This window comes from Equus przewalskii, chromosome 4, assembly GCF_037783145.1.
Source record: "Equus przewalskii isolate Varuska chromosome 4, EquPr2, whole genome shotgun sequence".
In the NCBI taxonomy this organism is placed as follows: Eukaryota; Metazoa; Chordata; class Mammalia; order Perissodactyla; family Equidae; genus Equus; species Equus przewalskii.
The window spans coordinates 94,503,810-94,522,469 of record NC_091834.1 but is presented as its reverse complement, the minus strand read 5'-3'; the positions used below and the strand labels follow the sequence as shown (position 1 = coordinate 94,522,469).

The following is an 18,660-nucleotide window of genomic DNA, read 5'->3' as shown; positions in this document are numbered from 1 at the left end:
AAATTTAAAAAAAAAACCTAATAGTCGAAGCTGACAAAGATTTAGGGAGATGAACACTTCCATCAAGTGCTCATGGGAATGTAAATTGTTTCTGTAATTTTGCCAACTTATATTAAAGATTCTGGTTAGATATATTTACGCATCTTCTCTGGCTGGAAATTCAGATAACTACTGGAAGACAAGTGGAGTGGAACACATGCTGGATATGCTCTCTTGTATAGACAAGATGGAAATTTAAGCTAATGTAACGTTCTGTTGAATGGAAGAGACGGAAATTAGACTAACTCTAGAAACAGGAATTTTATGAATTATACATAAACTCCTGCCTCACGTAAGTATATAATAATCTGTGTAACAACAAAGAAACTCAGTTCAGAAATAGGATCTGATGGGGCTGGCCATGTGGCATAGTGGTTAAGTTCAGCATGCTCTGCTTCAGCTGCTCAGGTTCACAGGTTCGAATCCCAAGTATGGACCTACACCACTTGTCAGCCATGATGTGGTGGTGACCCATATATAAAATAGAGGAAGACTGTAACAGATGTTAGCTCAGGGCAAATCTTCCTCGGCAAAAAAAAAAAAAAAAAAAAAGGATCTGCTAGAATGCTTGAATTAAATCATCTGATCCAAGTGGAGAGCCTAAGTCTCCATGCTTGTTTACCAAGTCCAAGACTTTTCCATGCTTTTGCTACCATCTGTAAAACATCTTTCCTCTTCATCTTTCAAAATGTTAAGTGTCTTTGAGTGGCACTTCTGTAAGCTGTTGGTAGGACTGGGTGCTGATAAAACCTTTTCAGAAAGCAATTTGCCAATATCTGTCAAAATTTTAAATACTTTATACTGGCAATTTCACTGCAAACTCAGGACAACTGTGAGGCTTTCTTAAAAAAAATTGGCTGTTCCCTTCAGGAAAGCCCTGTTTGGGAACGCATAGCAGAGTCTGAACCTACTGACACCCAGAGGACAGGCCTAGCCAGCAAAAAAATGGAGGCAGATTCAAGGCTCCATGGGATAAAGAAGAGGAGAAACAAAATTTTCATTGTGCTTGCACAGTTTTCACCTAATGCCACCAAAAACCCTTTGGTGGAGAGGGGCCAGAGCACGCTCTGCTTCTCGCCCACCTGCTGTAATTCTTTTGCTGTATGTCCAGTCCTCTGCTTTGTTCTCCTCAGAAAGTCAGAAGAGGAGTCCTGGTTAGAGGGAGAGGAAGCACCCCCTTTGACTCTTCCTCTAGAATCAAACTCTAACTTGTCTGTGTCCCTGCAAAGACAACACTGCCTTGAAGCTTCCTTGGAAGACCTTGTTTTCCCAGCTGAGTCTCTGGGGCTCAGACTAGCCCAGAAAAGTAATATGACAGAATGATGTGTTCATTCTACATTTCTAAACTCACTTGCGTTGCTCCGGCTCACAAGGGTTGGGCCTCATACCTCTGTGTGCATTTCACGTAATGCTTAAGACTCCACTTACCTTGGGAAATTACCTTTAACAATTCTTTGAATGTCTATGATGTACAAGGAGGTATTTAATAAAAAGACAGAGAGGAAAAGGCCTTTAATATTTATGAATTTATAGTCTATCAGGGAAGATATAAATAAAAACTATAGTCTACAGTGCAATTTCAAGTGTTTACTGGTATCTGTCGTTATACAGTGCCATGAATAGTGGTCGTATAAGAAAACATAAAAACTAACATGTAAAGAACACTCACGAGAAGCCAGGCACCAAGGGAGATGCCTTTATGTGTTATCTCACAACAATTCTGTGAGAGAAGTGGTCTCCCCCAGTTGGAGGTGAGAAAACTGAGGCTACAAGGTTAAAATGACTCGTCCAAGGTCATGCATCAGGTAGGTTACAGAGGCGAATTTGACCCGAGGTCTGTCAGATTCTAAAGCCTGTGCACGCTACTGTTTTCCCAGGTTGTATAAACAGTGAGAAAAACTTACCGTGTAGTAATCATACCAGCGGGCTCTGGGGAAATATGCAGTGACGTTTCTGGCATTCTGAAATTAAACACACACAAAGCATAGGCAGTGGGCTCCATTAGCTAGGGCAGAGTAATCAGTTTGCTTAGTAAAGGAGTCAAAACAATACTGATGGCCTTGAACCCACATGTCTCACTTCTCTCGAGATCAGCAATATTGGGGAAGCCTTCTTCCCCTTCCTGCTTCTCAAACAGGGGAGATTTGCCTACTCAAAACTAGTGGCTTCCATAAAACCCTTTGGGATCCAGGTCTTTGGGGAAAAAAAATACCGTTTGCTTATAGATTTACCAATAACCTCTCTAAAAAACAAACTGAGGTTGGGTCTGGGGCAGAAGAAAATTTTTTGGGTTTATGGTGCCAATACTTCAGAAATTATGATTAGTGCAATAAGTTTTAGGGAGAATGCAATTAACTGATATTTTAATCAGAAGCCTCATTGTCAACAGAGGAAATAAAGAAGTGGCTGCCTAAGGACCTCCTGTAGGAGGAAGGGAAGAGCTAGTCAGCAGCAACAAGATTTTACACAGTGCTCAATCTTTCTGAAAAGTTCTGTTTTAATGATGATAGATGATTGTAATGATTTCTCTACAATACTTCCCCCACCTGACCCATACTCCTTATTTCCATTAACGAAGAAATGATTCCGTCTTCAAATATATCTAAGATTTTTTCGTTCTTGATTGTCCAATGAATCAGCATTAGTTATGCTGATTTTAAAGATGAGGGAGCTGAGGCTGGCCCGGTGGTGTAGTGGTTAAATTCGCACTCTCTGCTACTGCGGCCTAGGGTTCACAGGTTCAGAGCCCAGGTGCTGACCTAGCACCACTCGTCAAGCCACGCTGTGGCAGCATCCCACATAAAATAGAGAAAGTTTGTCATAGATGTTAGCTCAGAGACAAGCTTCCTCACAAAAAGTGTTTTAAAAAATAATGATAATAAAGATGAGAGAGCCAAAGACCAGAACATCTAAATGATGGACTTCAGCTCAGAGGGAGAAGAGGAGTCAGAGGCAGAATAAGAAACCACATCTCAGGACCCTCACCAGACCAGGCCTCGTCCTCACCCCATCCACCAACCTCACAGCTGGGATCCTCTATTCATCAGAGGCCTCCATACTCACAGGCTCCAAGACAGGGCTGACCAGGAAGGCTGGGCCCAGCAGGAACTGACTGTCTATATCCCAGGTCACCTGGTCTGACACAAACCTAGAAAGGGAAACCAGGGTACCACAATCAGGACCCCAACAGGGATCCAGGCCAAAGCCTTGAAGAAACTCTTCACGTTCAGAATCAAGTCAGAAATCTAGCTGCATTCCATGCCATCCTTTACTCTTTGCCTAGGTCTACCTTAATCAGGTACATACTCACTTTGTACAAGTCATGTTCTTCAAACTCCAGAAATGGTTGGATTTAGACATGTTCTTACCCATAAATAGTTTCATGTTTTTTACCAATGACACATCTGAAATGCAAGAATGGCCTTCATCCTTCAAATATACCCCTGGAATGGCTTCTCTTATGACCTGAGCTGCTACAAAAGATAAGTAGGTCTTCACAGGCCCATATTAGAAAGAAATTACTCTGTGCTATATTGTATCATTTTGAGAACTTTTTAAAATTCAATAGCCTTTTATCAAAGACCTAGGGTGTGACTGACACTGTGCTAAAAGGAGTAAAAATGTATGATCTGTGCCTAGAGAGCTTATGGCAAAAGCAATCAAGTCTCTAATTTAATTTGGAAGAATTAGAACTGCCACCATATAGAATGAAATTATCCCTTAGTCCTTGGGATTCCAGCTAGACACTCACTCATGGAGAAGAGGCCGCACAACAGTGCTGCCCTCCGTGTGGGCCAAGTGCATCAGGGTGTAGAGATACGGCAACAGAGTGTATCTGGTCTGCAGGACAGTTTTGGAGATATTCACAAAGGTAGCATCCCAGGACACAGGGTCTTGTCTCTAAAGGAGAAAAGAAGAGTGTTCAGAGCTCACTCTTTGGGACCTGGGGGACTTAATGAGGTCACTGACCGTTCATTCCAGATGAAGATCACACATAGCTAAACCAAAGATGATTACTGATGAGACTCACAGAAGATTTTTAATAGAATTTTTAATAGATCGAAAGAGGTCACAGAAGCTCTCCCAGGACAGCTAAGAAAATTTCCCCCTAAGACATTCTTTTGGGGATATATTTGTTACAATACTGCCCAAACAAAAAGAATAATCTAAAGAACACTGAGGAATATGATTCAGTGAAACATGAGAATCATTTCATGTACCTGTTGGCTGTTTTTGTATCTTCTTTGAAAAAATGCCTATTCAGTTCCTCTGCCCATTTTTTAATCAGATTGTTTGGGTTTTTGCTATTGGGTTGTAGGAGTGCCTTCTGTGTTTTGGATATTAACCACTTACCAGATATATGGTTTATAAATGTTTTCTTCCATTCTGTAGGTTGCCTTTTCATCTTGTTGATTGTTTATTTTGCTGTGCAGAAGCTTTTTAGTTTGATACAGTCCCACCTGTTAATTTTTGCTTCTGTTTCTTGTTGCCTGTGCTTTTGGTGTCATATCCAAAAAACCATTGCCAAGAACAACAGTAAGGAGATTTTTCCCTATGTTTTCTTCTAGGAGTTTTACATTTTCAGGTTTTATATTTAAGTCATTAATCCATTTTGAGTTAATTTTTGTGGGTGGTATAAGAAAGGGGTTCAATTTAATTCTTCTGCATGTGATTATCCAGTTTTCCCAACATCATTTATTAAAGAGACTGTCTTTATTCCATTAAGTATTTTTATCTCCCTTGTCAAATATTACTTGACAGTATATACAAACGTTTATTTCTGGGCTCTCAATTCTGTTCCATGGTCTATGCATCTAATATATGCCAGTACAATACTGTTTTGATTACAATAGCTTTGTAATACAGTTTGAAATCAAGAAGTGTGATGCCTCTAGCTTTGTTCTTCTTGTTTGGCTATCCATGGTCTTTTGTGGTTCCACACAAATTTTAGGATTACTTTTTCTATTTCTGTGAAAAATTCCATTAGAATTTTGATAGGAATGCCATTGACTTTATAGATGGTTTTGAGTAGTATGGACATTTTAACAACATTAACTCTTCTGATTCATGCACATGGGACAAATTTCCATTTGTGTCTTCCTCAATTTCTTTCCTCAGTGTCTTACTGTTTTCAGTGTACAGATCTTTCACCTCCTTGGTTAAATTTATTACTAAATATTTTGTCACTTTTTGATGCTACTGTGAATAGAATTGTTTTCTTTATTTCTTTTTCAGATGTTTCATTGTTAGTATAAAGAAATGCAACTGATTTTTGTATGTTGATTTTATAATTCTGCAATGTTACTGAATTCATTGATTAATTCTAATAGTTTCTGGTGACATCTTTAGGATTTTCTATGTATAAGATCATATAAACTGTAAACAGGTAATTTGACGTGTTCCTTTCTAATTTGAATGCTTTTTATTTCTGTTTTTTGCCTCATTACTCTGGCTAGGACTTCTAGTACTATGTTGAACAGGAGTAGTGAGAGTGGGAATGCTTGTCTTGTTCCTGATCTTAGAGGAACATCTTTCAATGTTTCACCATTGAATATGATATTAGCTGTGGGTTTATCACGCATGTCCTTTATTATGTTGAGGTACATTCCTTCTGTATCCAATTTGTTGAGAGTTTTTATCATGAAATGATGTTGCATTTGTCAAATCTTTTTTTTTCTTGGTGAGGAAGATTGGCCCTAAGAGAACATCTGTTGCCAATCTTCCTTTTTGTTTTTCTCCCTGAAGCTCCAGTACATAGTGGTATATCCTAGTTGCAAGTCATTCCAGTTCTTCTGCATGGGATGCCACCACAGCATGGCTGGATGAGTGGTGTGTAGTCTGCTACCAGGGTTTGAACAGGCAAACCCCAGGCTGCCGAAGCAGAGCATGCAAACTTAACCACTCAGCCACAGGGCCAGCCCCTGACAAATCTTTTTTCTGCATTTATTGAAATGATCATATGATTTTTATCTTTCTTTCTGTTAACGTGGTATGTTACATTTATTGATTTGCATATGTTGAACATCTTTGCATCCCAGGGTTACCTTGCATTCACGTGCATTGATCACAGTGTGTGATTCTTTCAATGTGCTAATGAATTTAGTGTGCTTCTATTTTGTTTAGAATCTTTGGATCTATATTCATCAGAGATATTGGCCTGTAGTTTTCTTTGCTTTTAGTGTTCTTATCTGACTTTAGTATCAGGGTAATGCTGGTCTTGTGAAATGAGTTTGGGAGTGTTCTCGCCTCTTCAATTTTTTGGGAGAGTTTGAGAAGGATTGGCATTAATTCTTCTTTAAGTGTTTGATAGGCTTCACTAGGGAAACCATCTGGTCCCTGGATTTTCTTTGTTGGAAGATTTTTGATTACTGATTCAATCTCCTTACTCATTATTGGTCTGTTCAGATTTTATATTTCTTCATGATTCAGTTTTGGCAGGTTGTATGTTTCTAGGAATTTATCTCTTTTTTTCTAGGTTGTCCAATTTGTTGGTATATAATTGTTCATAGTAGTCTCTTATGATCCTTTGTGTTTCTGTCATATCAGTTATAATGCCTCCTTTTTATTTATAATTTTATTTATTTGAGACTTCTCTCTTTCTGTCTTAGGAAGTCTAGCTAAAGGTTTTTTTTTTTTTTTTTTTATCTTTTCAAAGAACCAGCTCTTAATTTCACTGATCTTTTCTATTGTTTTCCCAGTCTCTATTTCATCTATTTCTGCTCTGATCTTTGTTATTTCCTTTCTTCTGCTAACTTTGGGCTTAGTTTGCTCTTCTTTTGCTAGTTCCTTGAAGTGTAAAGTTAGGCTTTTTGTTCGAAATCTTTCTTTTTTCTTAATGTATTTATCACTATAAACTTCCCTCTTAGAACTGCTTTTGTCGCATCCCATAAGCTTTGGTATGTTTTGTTTCCATTTTCCTCTGTTTCACGGTGTTTTTTTAAATTTCCTTTCTGACCCATTGGTTGTTTAATTTCCACATATTTTTGAATTTTCCAGTTTTCCTCCTGTTATTGATTTCTAGTTTCCAGAGAAGACATACAAATTGGCAACAGGTACACGAAAAGATGCTCAATATCACTAATATTCAGGGAAATACAAATCAAAACCACAGTGAAATATCACATCACACCTGCTAGGATGGCTATTATCAAAAATACAAGAGATAACAAGTGTTGGTAAAAATGTAGAAAAAAGGGAACACTTCTGCACTGTTGGTGGGAATGTAAATTGGTACAGCCACTATGGAAAACTACAGAGGTTCCTCAAAAAATTAAAAATAGAATACCATATGATCTAGAAATCCCACTTCTGGGTATATCCTTAAGGGAATGAAATCAATATCTTGAAGAGATATCTGCACTCCCATGTTCACTGCAGCATTACTCTCAATAGCCAAGATGTGGAAAAAACTTAAATGTTCATTCATGGGTAAATGGATAAAGAAGATGTGGTATGTAGATATATAGACATATACATACATACCTACATAAAATGGAATATTAGTCAACTACGAGAAAGGAGGAAATCCTACCATTTGTAACAACATGAAAGGACCTTGACAGCATTGTGCTAAGTGAAATAAGTTAGACAGAGAAAGACAAATATTGTATCATCTCACTTGCGTGTGGAATCAAAAAGAGTTGGACTCATAGAAACAGAAAGCAGAATGGTGCTTATCTGGGTCTGGCAGGTGGGGGAATGAGATGTTGGTCAAAGGGTACAAACTTCCTGTTATAAATTGGATATGTTCTGGTGATCTAATGTACTGCATGGTGACCATACTTAACAATACTATATTATATACTTAAAAGTTGCTAAGAGAATAGATATTAAACGTTCTTACCACAAAAAAGAAATGGTGATTATATGAGGCGACGGGGATATTAACTGATCCTACTGTGGTAAACATTTCACAATATATAAGTATATCAAATTTTAAAAAAAAGAAACATGATGGTTTAACGGTTTTGAAGATGTTTCTGAGGAATATGGACTGCATTAATTGTAGTTTAAAATTGAAGGCTGTGTTCCTGGTGACACCAAACTGTGGAGCTATGAGCTAATGTCCTACCCTGGTCCCAATGGTGTTGTGGTTCCTTGAGAATGGGTAAAAGGCCCCCAGTTGCATCCAGCGAGCACACATCTCATATTCAGCATCTTGAAAGAACCCACAAATATCTGCTCCTGTCTGAAACAAGATGGAATAAAATGAGCCTGTTGATGGTTTCTGAAAGATGTCATCATCTGCTTGATTAGAAGTGATTCGAAGGACACTTACATAGGATATGCCAAAGAGGCTAAACTCCATCATGCCTGCAATGAGAACCACAGTTGTGTCAGACAGGGCACTCGTGACCTGCCTCCTCCTCTCTCCTCCAAGAACCCTTTATGGAGGATCCTAACTCCCCTCCCCGGTGGCAGAGGCCCCTAGGAATAAGCCCACACACCAATGATAGATTTCCTCAGTTGGTCCCATGCAGCCGTGTTGTCTCCCAACCAGTGTCCTGCCCAGCGGCCAGAAGAGGGGAATGTGGAACGAGTGATGACAATCCCTCGCTGTCCTGTCACCTCCTGCACAGCTCTGGTTGGAAGGGAACAAGGAGGTGACTGAGGGAAGAGCAGGGGAGGAAAGGCCACTGAGCTTCTCCTCCCAGAGCTCCTGAGCCTAGGGCATAGTAACAAAATGTTTCCTGCATTACTAGAGGGAATATGGAAATCTGAGCCACAATGATGTCCCCACTGACTGATTCCAGATGATACAGACAATAATGACAGTTGTGCCTTCAGATAGTAATTTATGTTTTACAAAAAACTTCATCATGTAATAAACTCACTGGATCCACTAAAAGTAATAAGTAATCACTAAATCTTATAATTTATTTATTCAGTACTTACTTTTATATATTTGGGGAGGAAAAATGTGAATTCCTTTATAAGGCTTTCCTTAGGACAATTCATACTATTCATTGACTGAGCACACAAAATGTAACAGTGCTGATTTAGTAGAATACCAGTTGGCTATCCAACAGAAATGACCAAAAAAAAATCCCAATAGAGATGAGTCATTTTTTAAATAAAAGAAAGAGATGTCCAGTCTTCTGTGTTCTCTATGCCTTTTATAACTAAAGTTACTATAGCATCAGCTGCACTGCATAATCATTGCTGGTGTCTCCTCTACCAGGACTATTAGTTTCTCACTGGCAGGACCATGCCTTATTTAAATCTGTTCTCCTAACTATGATCACAGGGCCTGGCTCCATTCTCATGAGTGTTTATTTAATAAATAAGAACTGTTACATAATTTTAATCAACATCTCATTGGCCTTGGAAAGGGGAATGAAGGAAAAGCAAGGAAGCTTCATCAGTCACTGGCTGTCACTGCAGATGGTGCCCATTGGATATGGGAGATGGAGACTCACTCGTATGTGGGTCTGGTCTGGGACCACCCGTACAGGCTGTGCACATCATAGTGCCGCACCCGGGAGCCATCTGGCAGGATCTGCTCACTCTCCATGCAAAGGGTCTTGCTGCTCAGACCGCTGTCCCTGGACTCCAAATCTGAGGACAAAGATTTAGTGATATAACAGCCACCTCTGATTCTGTTTATCCCTAACCTCTCTTCAAGGGATTGGACTCTGGATCTTAAAACTAACTTGACCCCTAAATAGGTCCCTCTCCTCCCCAGGGACATGGGAACGTGCTTGGCTCTGAGCCGCAATGGCACCCACAGGTGCTTTCAACATCAAGTCCCCTGGAATGTTCTCCAGAAGAAAGCAGGGGCATGGGGAAGAACACACAGTTGTCAAATACTTATTACATGACAGGATCCAATCTAGACCTTTAACATGCAAATTATTTCATGGGATTCTTATCATAATTCTATGAAGAAGATATCATTATCCTCTTTTTACAGTTTTAAAAAATTGAGATTTGGAAAGATCAAGTAATCTGCTGAAGGTCATACAATTCACAGAGCGTATAATTTCTGCAGCCAAGATATGAACATGAGCGTAACCCCAAAGTCCATTGACTCTGTGATAAGGGGAAATCACTACTTTCTGCCCGCTGGTGGCACAACAAATTCCTGTGGAAGAATTAACATAAGCCTGAAGATTTAAGAAACTTAGCTGTAGACTCCTTTGGAGACATTACCATTGTTAAATGTTTTCTGAACAAATTCAAGAAATTTATCCAGTGGGCGAGAAACTTGCACACACCCAACTGAGTAAAGTGCTTGAAGCATACTCGTCTTTAGCACCTCAAAAACCAGAGCCCCAATGAGGATGTGCCCTGAGCAGTCAGGATAAACCCCTGACTGCTGGGTTTTTGCAGGGGTCACTCCTTGTAGCCATGGCTCTGCCAGTAGAGAAGGCCAGGGGTCCTTACATGGCATATAGGGAGGGTGGTTCAGAGTGGCATTCATGCAGCCTGGAGGAACTGCCCCATTCACAAAGCTTGCCGGTTCATTCATGTCCTAGAAATGTCAAATATAGACATATCTTACTTTTTAAAATAATTACATCCTATCAACTCAGAGACAAGAAGTGATGAATAAATCATTCAGCATCCAGTAATCCCATAGATACCAGCCCAGGGAGACTCATCAAATCCATCTGAGAATTGATGAGAAATATCAATTAAGCCCTACAGAATGACTGGCTAGAGGGTTTTTTAAAAAAAATTCTTCCTCGGGGGCCAGCCTGTGGCCAAGTGGTTGAGTTGGCGCACTCCGCTTCGGCGGCCCCGGGTTTTGCCAGTTCGGATCCTGGGCGCAGACAGGGCGCCACTCGTCAGGCCATGCTGAGGCAGCATCCAACATGCTACGGCTGGAGGGACCCACAACTAAGAATATACAACTACGTACTGGGGGTTCTGGGAGAAAAAGGAAAAATAAAATCTTTAAAAAAAATTCTTCCTCAGAGTGTGAGACAAGGCGCAGATCCAAGGAATTCCTAGTAATCACCTTGGAGTTTTACAGCAGGAACTTCAGGCAAGATACAAGATATGAGGAGTATCCGGGATGCTCTACTCCCGAGTGGAGGAATTGCAGCCTGATACGTCCAACTCTTTTCTGGAAGATTATTATCCTCCTTGATTAAGGGTCAGTGATACCAATGCTTAGACACACAAAGATAGAAACGCACCCATCCACATGTACAGACACAAACACACACACTTACAATCCACATGCCATCAAACTTCAAGCTCTTCTCTGGATTCTGTGGGTTGCTGTATAGTTCTTCAAACTCCCTCTTCCACCATTTGACAGTTGAATTACGGAAAAAGTCTGGGAAGGCTGTATAAGCTCGGTATAGCTATAAAAAGTAAGTATAATTTATTTGTCCTAAAAAAATATATTAGACTGCAAATAAGCCTTTCCTGAGAGAGTAACTCATGCAAAGCTCTGCACTATATGATGATAGATAATCCAAATAGAGACTAATTAATGTTTTCAGCTTATTAATATACAATGAGCACGAAAAAAAGAAATTAGCACAAATTAGACACCTTTCTAGCATTTAGAAATCATCCATGAACTGTTCCTCTTTGTACCTCTTTGTATCAACATGAATGGTAGCAATCAACACCCTGAACTCACTATCTCATGTGTTAGACACCCAACACTCAACTTCTACCCTGCAATTTCCTAAGCACTGGCTCAAAGACAAAGCATGAGCCAGGGAGAGACTGCAGCTTGAAAGGGGCAGACATCAGATGCATTGTCAACAGTTTGGACAGAAACATCCAGGTAATCCTCTTCTATCTCATAGCCATTGGGGAAAGAGAGTGAGAGGTAAGATTGCATTTCGTTATGTTAGACTACCTAACTAGTATGCATCTGTGTTTTCCATAGTTTCAGAATCACCTGAAAACTGCTATTGTGTGTCAAGTAAATTGGGAGGATTCATGAGGAAGTTTCAACTTCCCCTTCTCTTTATCTTCCTCAAATAATAAAAGCCGTGTCTTTATTTTAACCTGGAAAGTGGATCCAATGTATAACTTCCTAACTGTAGTGTAAGCTTTATGAGACCAAGGACCTTGTTTTGTATTCTTCTGGTTGATCTTTGTATTCCCCGACAGTGCTTAGTTTAGGACCTGACATGAGATAAATGCTCAGTGCATAATTGTGAAGTCACACCACTTAGCAGCAGAAAATATTCACAAATTTCTATATAGTCCAGGTTGTTTGTTATGAAAATTTATGGTCCTTTTTATGTTTCACTGAATAGGTTCCTCTATGTTCATCAGTGCATTTTTAGAGTTAAAGAGCTAAATAATGCTCGTGGCAAGGATAGGGGGGAACAACAGAAAGAGAAATTGGTCCAGGAAACCCCCAGCTCTTATACACAATAGAAAAAGGCAAGTAGGAACTATATGTCTAGTTAAAAGGCAAAAATAGGTCACAAAGAAGGAAACAGAAATGGGCAAGTAGGAACTATATGTCTAGTTAAAAGGCAAAAATAGGTCACAAAGAAGGAAACAGAAATGGATCAGAATGCAGGGCTCCCGCTCACAGAGAAGTGAGAGAGTAGTGAGCCACATCACTGAGAATCTCATGAAAAGGAGGCATACCAAGGATGCCTTTTTGTTAGAAAATAGAGGTAGAAACATGGAACCAGAAGAAGAGAACATTTCAACAGAAACAGAGTGCTCCACGTCAGGCGAGGTTAGAAACATGGGGTAGGGGAGAGGGATGGAGAATTAGAATAAACAGAGTCAATGCCAGCCATGTCTGAGTCATAACTGAATCTCATGTGGGATACAAGTGAGAAATTTGACCAATTTCGATTTATTAACCTCACTAAAAGTTGCTCTGATGACCCTTACCCATGAAGTGAAAAGTGTTCTGCCATTCTCAAAGGTGCTGGTTCACTTCACTCCTCTCTGTATTCAACTCTTGCCCTGTTGCTTCTGCCCTCACTTTCCCTTGTCCTCAACTTGTGTTGTATCCACCTGTGTGTCTGGCCCCAGGATCGCTTATCACAATGCATTGTGTGCTACCAAAATGCAATTCCTAGACATCCCCCCAGACTTACTGAATTAAGTCTCTGTGCTTCAGACCCAGAAATCTGCTTTTCATAGGCTTCCCGCTGTTTGTCTGTTTTATACTACCCTCAGCCAGGCTATACCTAGATATCAGTAGTCTTATCCCCACCAGCCTCATTAAGTGGGTCTTATTAATATAAACGGTTATAATTATTCTATCTACTGAGAATCTCTTATGTGCTACCTAATAGACACCATGACCCCCTAATGCAGTGTTTCTCATCAGGGGCACAATTGGCATTTGGGGCAGAAGAATTCTCAGTGGAAATCTGCTGCAGTCAGAACCATGGGCATCCCTGGTCACTGCCCACTAAATGCCATTTGATGCTTCTCTTGTGATAACCAAAACTGCCCACTAGATATCTAAATGCCCGCAAGGTGGCAGTGTTGCCCCTAAAGGCTGATGAATTATGGGGCTCATATAGTGGTAGCCAAACTCTTGATTGTCAAAGCAGCCCCTTTCCCAGCATAATGATTTAAAAGTCATGGTACTGGCATAAAAACAGACACATAGACCAATGGAACAGAACAGAAAGCCCAGAAATAAACCCACACCTATATAGCAGTTAATCTTTGACAAAGGTGCCAAGAACACACAATGGAGAAAGGACAGTCTCTTTAACAAATGGTTTTGGGAAAACTGGATATCCTCATGCAAAAGAATGAAACTGGACCCTACCTTACACCATACACAAAAATTAATTCAAATTGAATTAAAGACTTAAATGTAAGACCTGAAACCATTAAAATCTCAGAAGAAAATATGGAGAAAAAGCTCAGTGACACTAATCTTGGTAAAGACTTTTTGGATTTGACACCAAAAGCACAAGCAACAAAAGCAAAAATAAACACATGGAACTACATCACACTAAAAACCTTCTGCACAGCAAAGGAAACATCTGCACAGCAAAGGAAACAATCAGCAAAATGAAAAGGCAACCTATGGAATGGGAGAAAATATTTGCCAATGACATATCTGATAAGACGTTATTATCCAAAATATGTAAGGCACTTACGCAACTCACAGCAAAAAAATAAATAACTGATTGAAAAATGGACAAGGGACCTGAATACACATTTTTCCAATAGGGACATACAAATGGCCAACAGGCACATGAGAAAATGCTCAACATCACCAACCATCAGGGACACACAAATCAAAACCACAATGAAATGTCACTTACATCTGCTACAATGTCTGTTATCAAGAAGACAAGAGGTAACAAATGTTAGCAAGGAGGTGGAGAAAAGGCAAGCTGTGCACTGTTGGTAGAAATCTGAATTGGTATAGCCACTATGGAAAATAGTTTGGAGGTTCCTCAAAAAAATTTAAAATAGAACTATCATATGACCCAGGAATCCCACTTCTGGGTGTATATACAAAGGAAATGAAATTATATCTCAAAGAGATAAATGTATTCCCACATTCACTGCAGTGTTATTCACAATAGCCAAGATGTGGAAACAACCTAAGTGGCCATCAATGGATGAAGATGTGGATAAAGAAGATATGGTTTATACATATATAATGGAATATTATTCAGCCATGAGAAAGAAGGAAATCTTGCCATTTGCAATAACATGGATGAACCTAGAAGACATTACGCTAAGTGAATAAGCCAGACAGAGATAGATAAATATGGTGTGATCTTATTTACATGTGGAATCTAAAAAGAAACAAAGTTGAACTCATAGAAACAGACAGTAGAATAGTAATTATCAGGGGCTAGGGGATGGGGGAAATGGGGAGATGCTGGTCAAATAACGCAAGTCTTTACTTGTAAGATGAGTAAGTTCTGAAGATGTACAGCATTGTGACTATAGTTAATAATACTGCATTGTATACTCAAAAGTTCTGAGAGAAGATCTTAAGCACTCTCACCACACGCACTCACAAACAGTAACTATGTGAGGTAATAGATATGTTAATTAACCTGATTGTGATAATAATTTCATGATATATATGTATATCAAATCATCACAGTGTACACTTTAAATATATACAATTTTATTTGTCAGTTATACTCCAATTAAGCTGGGGGGGAAATACTAAATAAAGAAAGAAGGAAAGAAAGAAAAGTCAAGGAGCCCATGACCCTTAAGTTCTCTGGCCTGGCAGATTCCTGTATGCATGTGGGCTGCCTGGACCACCAAACTTCAAGTGATCTTCTCTGAGAAGCAACAGAAAGAATAGGAAGCTAGGTCCTCTCCCTTGAATCTTTATCTGAGATCTGTTACTAGTAAAAACCTGTTCTCAGAAGAGAGAAAGTTTTAACATAAGGCTGGAAACTAGGAGCTAATACCAAAATTGAGAAATTCAAGAAAGGATGGGAGGATTTATAAGAAGGAAGACGATGAGCCTGTCCATGAAAAGGAGCTGCACAGAGAAAAAGACTCAATCACTAAAGACATGGCTGGGAGACTCTGTTTAAAAGTGATACTCAAGGCAACAACAACAAAAACAACAAATATATTAATTGAGGGAAAAGACAATACTTCTTAGAGATATCATCCAGTGGAAATTTCACAGGTCTTTGGAATCTTGGATGTGACACCACTCTGTCACCTAAAACTACAGACAAGTAAAGTAAGCTCTCTGAGTTTTAGTTATGCTGAGGATAATAACACCCACCTCCAAACTGGGAGTAAAATATTGCATGTAAAGTAAATGGCAAACAGACAGAAACACAGGACATGCTCCCTAAGTGTTTTCCCACACCATGCCCACACCCACAGCACAGAGATGTCCAGTATCCTGAGCAAGGCCTCGCCTTCCTGGGAACCCTGACTTCACCCAATATCCACAAAGAGCTCTTTACCTCCACTTGAGTATCCCAGTCTAAAGAATCATTTACAACAACATCAGGAAAATCAGGCCAGACCTGTGGAGAGAAAAATGTTCAAACCCAATGCACTATATAGTATTATGTAGTATTTCCTAAGAAACTATAAACTATGGTCCTAGGGGTGATAATACTTTTATTTTCATGCAAGGTTGATCTATAGAAAAGTGGTCCCATAAGGCACATAGATTCCTTAGAAATTCCTTAACTGTGTTAACAAATAGTGCAAAAATGAGAACTTCGGATCTCACAGCCCAAATGGAAAAGACCAAAAAACAACTTGCACAAACACACTAACAGTTCCCCATCCCCAGGGTGGAATCAGTGGATCACCACCCAGATCATACCTTTCCCCAGACAATGCCTCCACCACCTGGAGCTTTGATGAAGACGTCATCTTCCACACCCCGGGTGAATGCAGGATAGGGCTGTGTCTCATTGCCAGAAATGGCTGGATCCTGAAATCAAAGCCCAGGTCAGGTGAGAAAACCAAAGCCAGAGAATAACTCAGGATGAAAAAAGAACTCCTCAAAAGAGAAAGTATTAAGTTCCACCTGAACTGTAGAGTTTCTGTGAATCCCGGGAAACACACTTTTCATATTGAACCTCAACATCTATACTCATAGCATGGAAGGAAACACAATATAAAGCTTTCTCCACCAAAGCCCACTCACTCTCCTGAACAGATTCCACCCATTCACATAGGGACTAACCAGAATGAGGATGACCCGCATCCCATCAGCATGCATGCGAGTAATCAGATCTGGAAATCCAGCAAACTTGGGGCTGAGGGTGAAGTCCATCTGCCGCTCCATGTAGTCGATGTCTGAGTATTGTACATCCTGGGGGAACACACAAACCCTGAGTGGCTATTGGTTGTAAAAATCCAGGCTCCAGATGAGAATAACCCTCCAATAACTGATGGGGAATTTCAGATGGCATCTTTTTGATTTTTTTAAATCCCAGCTCTGTTATTTGTTAGGTATTAGGTTTGGGGAAATTCACCTAATTTTCAAATTTTCAGTCATAAAATAGAAAAGATTAAATTGGCAAAATACAGGATGATAATGTCTATCTGGCAGGACTATTGTGAGGATAAATGAAAACAGTGGATGAGAAAGTGCCTTGTAAGTGGCCAATATAAGGAGATAATGTGGTTACCTCCCCCAAGAGGCTGGCCCTGGAATCAGTGGTTCATGTTCAGAGAAAATAACATAGTGTAAATTACCCAGTACTAATGTAACATGGATGGTAAATCTATCCAAAAAAATCCCAAAGCAAAACCTATAATTGCTTTGGAATATCCAATCCTGGGGATTATCAAACACAGCATTCTTATTAAGAATAAAATATTGCATGCTATACTTTCCATCATTAGGAATAATTGTAAACAATAGAAAAATAAGTAGAATAAAATTAAGTATGTAAATAGTTCACAGGATCAATTCTCTGACTATTGGATAATTCTTGTCCTCAACTGAAGGACAGTGTTCGTTTCACACATATTTCCTCTGGAAACTGTCCCAAGATCCCTACATTCAACCAGGGATTAGCTCAAACCCGAGGGAACATTTTCTGCAGCACTAGCAAAGTGTTGGAACGGAGATTTTATCGACACACACAATGGTCTGACTGAATTTGGGTTGATTTTTTAAATTAAACAGTACTACTATTTGGGGAACCTTTTATTCTTATGGTACCAAGGACATTTTTGATTAAACATTTTGAAGCCATGTAAAAGGAATGGAAGTATGATACAGTATAAGGGGCCCTGGAGTTGGCCCTATGTCCTCTTCCTTTTGCAAATCACTGTGACTCTTTAAAATGGGGACAATGACTCCCACCTGTATTACTGGGTTGGGATGAAGTTCAGGGTGATATTCTATGAGAAAGCACTTTGTAACTTTATAGAAAAGAACCTCACATAAATCAGACAAACTAATCCAGATACAGAGACAACTGGGGTTGGCTGTGAGGTCCCAGAGCCAGGACACCACAGGTTAAGAACGTACATAGGGGATCTGGGCAGCCACCATGTCATCATACAAGTTGGCAATCTCAGTGTCATTCTCGTATCCATAGCGACACAGCTGAAACCCCAAGGACCAGTAAGGAACCATCACCGGCCGACCAATCAACTAGAAAATAGACAGAAAATATTAGTCCTTAAAAAGGAGAATCTGGATGGAAGTATACAAAATAATAAGAATACTTTTTCCAGTGCATGGAATTAGACAAGCAGCCTATTCAAATCCAGAGAAACTGAGAAGACACAGAGCCAGTGGGATACCTTGGGAAAAGCTTCCTGCTGGACTTGACCTTCTCCTCTAGGAATTTTGGAGAATCTGATTTTACTCTGATTCCCAGAGGCAGTCTAGCTTACTGCTTACAAACACAGAATCCAGAGACAAAATGCCTGGATTGCCAGACAGGCTCCAATCTCTTCTGGCTATATGACCCTGGGAAAAAGTTAAACAACCCCTTTGTGCTTCATTTTCTTCACCTGTAAATTGGGGATAATAACAGTACCTGCTTCTTACTGTTTTTGTGAGGACTGAATGAGTTAATATATGTAAAGCACTCTGACGTGCAGGAATAGATTAGCGACAAACACTAAGTTTTATATACGTGTTTTTTGCTGCTGCCCAAACAACTGTCATGACTACTGTGACCACCATCACAACCCAAAGCAACAACAATACCATCACATCATCATAACCACCACTAGAAC

At 39.7% G+C, this 18,660-nt stretch overlaps 1 protein-coding gene across 4 annotated transcripts in view; it reads right to left on the bottom strand.

Moving 5' to 3' along the window:
• LOC103558279 (maltase-glucoamylase) overlaps positions 1–18,660 on the bottom strand; it is a 186,877-nt gene that overhangs the window by 107,373 nt on the left and 60,844 nt on the right. For all 4 annotated transcript variants that reach the window (XM_070618011.1, XM_070618012.1, XM_070618010.1 and 1 more), the window contains 13 exons: positions 17,942–18,067; positions 16,643–16,771; positions 16,277–16,387; positions 15,906–15,968; positions 11,220–11,354; positions 10,426–10,513; positions 9,459–9,597; positions 8,487–8,620; positions 8,318–8,352; positions 8,111–8,227; positions 3,791–3,939; positions 3,103–3,187; positions 1,944–2,000 (listed from right to left, as the gene is read on the bottom strand). In XM_070618011.1, the coding sequence (XP_070474112.1) occupies positions 1,944–2,000; positions 3,103–3,187; positions 3,791–3,939; positions 8,111–8,227; positions 8,318–8,352; positions 8,487–8,620; positions 9,459–9,597; positions 10,426–10,513; positions 11,220–11,354; positions 15,906–15,968; positions 16,277–16,387; positions 16,643–16,771; positions 17,942–18,067 (1,368 nt within the window). The remainder of the gene's footprint in view (positions 1–1,943; positions 2,001–3,102; positions 3,188–3,790; positions 3,940–8,110; positions 8,228–8,317; positions 8,353–8,486; positions 8,621–9,458; positions 9,598–10,425; positions 10,514–11,219; positions 11,355–15,905; positions 15,969–16,276; positions 16,388–16,642; positions 16,772–17,941; positions 18,068–18,660) is intronic.